At 31.5% G+C, this 6,942-nt stretch overlaps 1 protein-coding gene across 1 annotated transcript; it reads right to left on the bottom strand.

Moving 5' to 3' along the window:
• Positions 1 to 4,856: 4,856 nt before the first annotated feature.
• On the bottom strand, positions 4,857 to 6,620 carry LOC149155218 (GTP-binding nuclear protein Ran1B-like). Its single transcript, XM_089444360.1, has 6 exons — positions 6,513 to 6,620; positions 6,347 to 6,414; positions 5,490 to 5,579; positions 5,201 to 5,380; positions 5,034 to 5,111; positions 4,857 to 4,926 (listed from the first exon to the last, which is right to left on the bottom strand). Exons 1-6 carry the CDS (start codon positions 6,618 to 6,620, stop codon positions 4,857 to 4,859), a joined length of 594 nt encoding a protein of 197 aa, XP_089300486.1.
• Positions 6,621 to 6,942: the final 322 nt, after the last annotated feature.

Raw genomic sequence — 6,942 nt, 5'->3', positions numbered from 1 at the left:
AATCCTTTTTTACACAACATCGATAACTCCTTAGACAAAATGGCATTTAGGGTGGAAAAATCTAGATTCAGTTTTTCTTCCATAAATACCTAGCATTTTCCCTCTCTAACATTCCTCATCCTTCTGTTAGTTCATCTCTTCAGTCCAGGTTAATAATCCTTCACCATGTGATCCATTGGTTCATTGTCAAATCGAAATGCCCCCTCAGTTTCTTCATTTGTTAATTAGAATGAAGCTTGTGGAAAACATTCGTTCATTGGTCCATTCATGTTTTTATTCTCTATAGCCATTCCATCATTACAATAGGCATTCACTTGATTGGCTCATTCCTTCAAAAAAAAAACAAGAGTAGCTGGTTCATACAAATGCTCATTCATATATTCATTTTCCTCCTCGCACTCATTAGTGATTCCATACTTCCTTGCATTGCATCCTCCATCCTATTTTCAATTTCAATGTCCCACAGTCATGGAATACCCTATTTTGACCATCGTCCTCATTGCACTATTCAACATATTGCTCATAGTTATTGGCGGTTATTTCAACGTGATGCTCTATTTCTTTCTCAATTTCATAATCACATATGAATTGATTTTCTCCACAAATTTTCCAGTGACTTTTAAAAATTATTATAGACCTCACTTCATAAAATTTGTTAGATACCTGACTTTATTGTAATTTTTTTTTGTTTCATTTTCATTTTGATTTGAATAGAGTTATCAGGGAATACCATACGCTATGAGTGTTATTTGATAAAACATTGCAAACTAGATAGTTTATTTTAATCTTAACTAATTAGTAAATAACAATTTCGTAAAATCTATTTTGTAGTCTTCAATTAAAATTCTATGAAACCACAACTTCAATGAAATTAGTGGCATATTTTCTATCTAGTGCAGTGGACACTAAAGAGTTTTATAGATTATAATTTATTGGAGGATGTGAAGAGAACTTCAATTAGATTTTAAATATAATAATATATTATAGTAATTTATGCAAATTACTAAGGTAATTTTTGATATAATTTTATTATATATTTTTCTTATATGTAATAATTAATTAAATTATAAGTTTATTTAAATTAATTTTATTGTTGTTTATAAAAAAAATTAACATATAAATTAAGTATTTATACTATTTTAAAAAAAAACATGTAACAATATTTTTAAATATAGAGATTTATTATCACTTTATCATGGAAATTGTTAATGTTAAATAAGTTTTAGTTATAATATAAATGGTAAAAAATGTCATATAAATGACACTTGTATCTATGAGATTTTTTTAATTAGTCAATTTAATTATAATAATAAAAAAATGAATTATTAGATAAGCTTTTAACTATTAATTTCTAGATATTACTAAGAATATTTTAAAATATTTTATAAAAACTAAATATCTATTATTCATCTAATAATTATTGATAATTAAATTAAAATTATAAAAATCCATCTTTAAAATCGAATTATAAAAACCAATTCAATTATAATGATAAAAAAATGAATAATTAGATAATTTTTTTAACTATTAATTTTTAGATATTACTAAAAATATTTTAAAATATTTCATAAAGACTAAATATCTATCATTCATCTAATAATTATTGATAATTAAATTGAAATTATAAAAAACTATATTTAAATTAAATTATAAAAACCTTGTGTAAAAATAAATAGACCCATAATTAATAAGTAAATAACTCTACTAACAATGCAAATTGTTTCAACAATATTTCTATTTTGCTCCAACAATTGTAATTGGAATGAAGTTACGTATCTTAATCAACCCATAGTAACTGAGTTCACAATTTATAGGTAGTCAGATTCGAGAATAGATCAAGCAATCTGACACTCAATTATACAACATTTTAAAGGCAATCTGACACTCAATTATACAACATTTTAAAAATTAATAGATGGCCGGATTCGTGAGGAGATTGGCGGGTTATATCAGAGTCAATTAAACATCTCTGCCAATTAACTGTATATATTTCCCCTTCCCTCTACTTTTTTCTTTTTTGGAACCTCTCGATAGCAGAGCTGCGGCAAGATTGCTGGAGAAAATAACAATTTCTGACATAAAGTACGTAACTTCCTTATCAGGGAAGGATCTGCATTGGGGTTTCGCTTATAACGCATTTAGTGGTCATCGTTATGGCTATGCAGATGATCGTTGTGGTTGCAGTATGTCTCAACCTGCAAATACATCGCGCGTCCATAAAGAATGGACGGGTTATAAGTTTAATGTTTGAAAAATTGTGCCTGTAATTCGTCATCGATCGGTACGTCAAAATAGACGTGAGAATATGTTCTTTTATCTATTTATTGTTACCTACAACTCTATTCGGTGCTATTGTGTGATTTTAGGATTCTAAAGTTCTTTTTAAAGGATATCCCATATGTTCTTTTATCTATTTATTGTTACCTTCTCAAACAATTCAAATTAAAGACCTACAATTCTTTTCTATGCTATTGTGTCATTTTGTTAAAGTTATTTGAATGTGGCATTGTTGTATCAGTAATAGTATATGTCCCTCCTCTATTCATCAGAGTTATAACGGTGGAAAATATTAATCTTAATCACCGGGTTAAACACCTTAATAATAGCCATACTTGTATTTTTGTAGCTTCTGTCTGTGTTTGAAGATGGTAGGATTGAAGCTAGAGAACAGAGGTAGCACATGAACCATTCGACAACACAATAAGGAATTTAAGGCATTTAATGTATTTTGGTAAATAAATATGGGCAAGCATTCATCATTTCTCAACTATTGGCCACACTCCACAAACACGTGCGCAATTAGTGTCCACACTCAACAACAACAAATTTGTTATGTCATGTATTAATGTAAAATTGTATGTTGAGATAAATATGTATGTAAAAGTCATTTTGCAAGTAAGAGAGAAAGAGAGCTTGAGTCTTTGGTGAGCGCGTAGAAAACAACAGTTAATGTGTTTTATTCTGTTATTTTGCATGAAGTGTAAATCACTATAAAACCTTTATTTTCCTTGGTGAATAAGCCACAAAAGTATTTTCATGATTTAGAATTCCATCCTAAGTTATTATTGTGTTGCTCCAAACTTACTCCGTTTTACTTTTTTGAGTTCTACTTTGTGTTTTTTTGGGATGAATAAACACTGTGTTTTTAAGTCTCTTTATAACTGCGGGTAAATTTTTTCAACAATACCTTATGCGTCGAATATTTAAGGGAAGTCCTGCCACTGTAACGGTTTCTCTCGGCAATAGTAATTTCTTAGAACAAACCAAATTGCGGTTGAACGTTCTCTGGAAAACTGTGAGATTAGACGTTGCCACGGAGCGTGGCGGGTGGTGAATCCAGTGGTAGGAAACGCCATGATGATATTTGACGATGATGACGCAACATATTGAACAGTTGGTTTTCTAATTAAACGCAAAACGAAGAACAACCCTTATGGAACGAAGAGATGTATATATATAGGACACTCTGATTTTGGTAAGCACATGAAATACACTGAGAGACGCACTGACTTTGGTAAGCAAATGAAATGGAGGGATTTATACAGAGAAGGAAATGCTTCACACTACTACATGTAGAGGGTTTTAAGATAATATTTGAGTCAATTGTCTTAACTTAAGATAAAAAGAAATTTGTGTATTGTCTTAAATATTGTCTCTAAGCGGGTGTGGCAAAATATAATGTCTCAAAAATTTGTCTCTATAAAGACAATATAGAACACATATTATTATTGTCTCTAAAGACAAGAATTATTGTCTATTAAGAGACAATTTGATTTGTCTCTCTAGAGACAATTTCATTTGTGTCTTTAGAGACAACTTCATTTGTGTCTCTTTAGAGACAATTACATTTCTATCTTTTTAGAGACAATAGCTGAGATTAAAAACATATTGTTTCTATAGAGACTATATGTCCATAATTCAAACTACTGTCTCTCTAGATACAATATAAAAAATTATTTAAAAAAAAATAAATAAAATCATTTTGAATGGTCTTTCAAAGTAGTTTCACATTCAATGTTCACAAATAGTACTTGTGTATGAGAGAAACCACCACAAAAATTCCTGTTTGATACAAACAGCTCATATGGGTTATTAATATTACCTTTGTTTAACAAGAGGGGATTCAATTCATTACTAAATTTACGCCCAAGTTTTACTACTTCTAATGGGAGTCAGAAGTTTGGATTTAAGATGCTACCTTAGCTTTGATAAGTGTTCCATCTCCCAGTTTTACTATAGTTAAAGAAGAATCTGTAGACTGTTGAATGGAAACGACTTTAGATTTAGACAATGCGAATCTTTATGCAGAAATCAATTGAGAGCCCAATTAATGAAATGGTGATACCTTTATGTGTTCGACAGACCACAGGAATACCTAGGCAGGCTTGATAGCCACAATTATCAACTATGTAAACCAATTTCAGAGTTAAAATAAATCCTCAGACATAGCTAGAATTTTCCGAGAAAGTTTTAACAAGCCATAATATATTACAAGCAACAATCATCGCAACTAGCATTTCCCCCAACAGTACACAACGAAAGGCACTTGAGCATTTTTGAAATATTTGAAGAGTACAAAAAGTTATTGTGCAAAATGTGCAAGAGTATATAACGGAAAAAACTGTCTTAGCATATAAAAATAGCTCTGTAATGGAGTTGAACTAAGATAGCTTAGCCAACACCACCGGTGAAAACATCTGCACAATACCCAAATCACATATAGAGAGATGCGATAATGCTATTATAAGCCCCAAATACAAATCAGAATTAAATGTCGGAACTCAAGAGCAAACTCCAATGATACAAAACTAATTGAATCTGCCACTCCCTTAATATGCAAAAGCATATTAACAAAGCTATTCAAAAGCATCATCATTGTCATCTCGAAGGGGTTGGGCCGCAACTGCTACAAGGTATGCCTTGTACCTGACAACATAAAAGATTGTAAGCCAAAGTTCCAATCTTTTAGTAATGGAACAAATTATTTCAATAAAAGTTAACAAAAATTAATAAGAAAATAGAATTCTACTTACTGCTGCTGGGTTGCAAGGTCTATCTGAACCTCAGGAGGAGCAAGAGCAGGTGACTCCACAAAATGAAGGTTTGGATCCCTATAAAAATAACCCATTATAGAATCAATGCAAATTTTTTAATATAACATTCATATTAGCGAGCATCAGAAACTAGATTAAAGGCTCACCCTGAGAGCTTCCGCGCCAAGTACAGGAATGTCTTCTCAAAGTTGTAGTTACTTTTTGCAGATATCTCATAGTACTGAAGATTCTTCTTTCTATGAAAAGTAACTTGCTTAGCATTCACTTGCCTATTCTTTACATCAACCTTGTTTCCACAAAGAATAATAGGAATTTTCTCACACACCCTGAAATTCAAAAAGATATTTAGCTAATCGGTTTAGGTAGTTGTGCCACCACACAATTAAGGAACCTTCATTTCTACGTAGAGATCCAAACCCTTTGCAAAAGAGATACCTGCAAAGATCTCTGTGCCACGTTGGGACATTCTTGTAAGTCAATCGTGCAGTAACATCAAACATGATAACTTCACATTGCCCATGAATACTGCAACAAACAAAATCCCAATCAGTAAATAAGAAGAAAACAAATAAATAGAAGTGGAAAAACATGGAACCCTCGCTAATTCAACTAGGAAAATGCCAAAAGAAACAGGAAAAGAAAACTAGTATTGATCAAAACAACCTAATAACAGAGTCTATCTATAAATTCAAAATTAAACTAAATTGAAATTCAAATAAATATAAGTGGAAAAATATAGAACCCTCGGCAATTCAACAAGGAAAATGCCAACAGAAGCAGGAAAAGCAAACTAGTATTGATCAAAACAACCAATAACACAGTCTGTCTATAAATTCAAAATTAAATTAAATTCAAATTCAAAATAAAGAGACATAAACGAGTAAAACAGAGTGCTGATAAAAAGGAACCAAAAAAGGGCTCGTAGTTTCTCCATTGTCAATGATATTGAGGTTAAAAGGTTTTGATACTGAGCCCACACTACATACATATCAACACGGGAAAATAGAATTGATAAGTCAAAAGTTCTCTTGGGATCGATCCAAGTTTAAAGCCATATAGGACCTTTTTAAACAAAAAGTGGAAAAGGCACCCCAAAAGCTCAAATGTACAATGCTCCAATAAACAGGTGTCTGCTACACCTATAGAGGATGACAAAAAACACTACTTTTGTAAAGTCCCAAGAGACCTGATTTCAAGTAAAAATCAAAATCAGTCTGGCAAAATACAGAAATGGGAAAATAATCAAACTAATTATTGACGTACCTTAACCACATTTTGTCATTAAACCTTACTTGACTGAGCTATAAAGTTGGGTTAGCATTTCATCCTTGGCTTTCTCAACTTGACAAAGCACCATAGACTGCAAATCATCAAATCATCAATTCAAGTATCATGGACTGAATAAACACTGAGATTCTGTATGGTTGTATTGTGTGCTCATCCACATGGATGTCTTACTTTGGGAACATTTGTAGCAAGACTATTCAGAACAGCGTCCACATAACCATGAACTTCTTGAGCCATCATTCTGAGCTCCTCCTCCGGATCTACAGGCCTTCTTAGCATGGTTTCCTCGATTATGAACAAGAAAATAAAACTGAGGTTGAATATTAAGGTGGGAAATAATTTTTCTATTCTGATCGTTGTATATGGTCATGGTCTCCTAAGCTAAAATGTGTATTGATTCTTAAATTATTTAATAGCAAACATTTTGATTATGTACATGTGCAACTTACGATGGAACTTTATGTGCTTCATTGCCTATATACAAGTGTTTCAATAAAAGCTATATTTGTTCACGATTATACTTTGGGTTACATAAAGTCGTCTTGGCCTCTGGCCAGCTAAATATTGTCTACCCTCTACCTTGTATCTATTTAAGTTTTAA

The sequence above is a fragment of the Pinus tabuliformis genome, chromosome 9 (genome assembly GCF_031772625.1).
Source record: "Pinus tabuliformis cultivar Carrire ecotype Pingquan chromosome 9, CPIR1, whole genome shotgun sequence".
Lineage (NCBI taxonomy): Eukaryota > Viridiplantae > Streptophyta > Pinopsida > Pinales > Pinaceae > Pinus > Pinus tabuliformis.
The sequence above is the reverse complement of the archived record's forward strand: the minus strand, read 5'-3'. Positions and strand labels throughout refer to the sequence as shown.

Excerpts from the sequence above, each read along its gene's own strand:
- LOC149155218 (XM_089444360.1), bottom strand. The coding sequence starts at position 6,620 with ATGCTAAGAAGGCCTGTAGATCCGGAGGAGGAGCTCAGAATGATGGCT. Across the intron at positions 6,415-6,512 it reads TTGCTACAAATGTTCCCAAA|TCTATGGTGCTTTGTCAAGT; the intron begins GTAAGACATCCA and ends GATGATTTGCAG. Across the intron at positions 5,580-6,346 it reads CAACTTTATAGCTCAGTCAA|TATTCATGGGCAATGTGAAG; the intron begins GTAAGGTTTAAT and ends TGTTTGTTGCAG.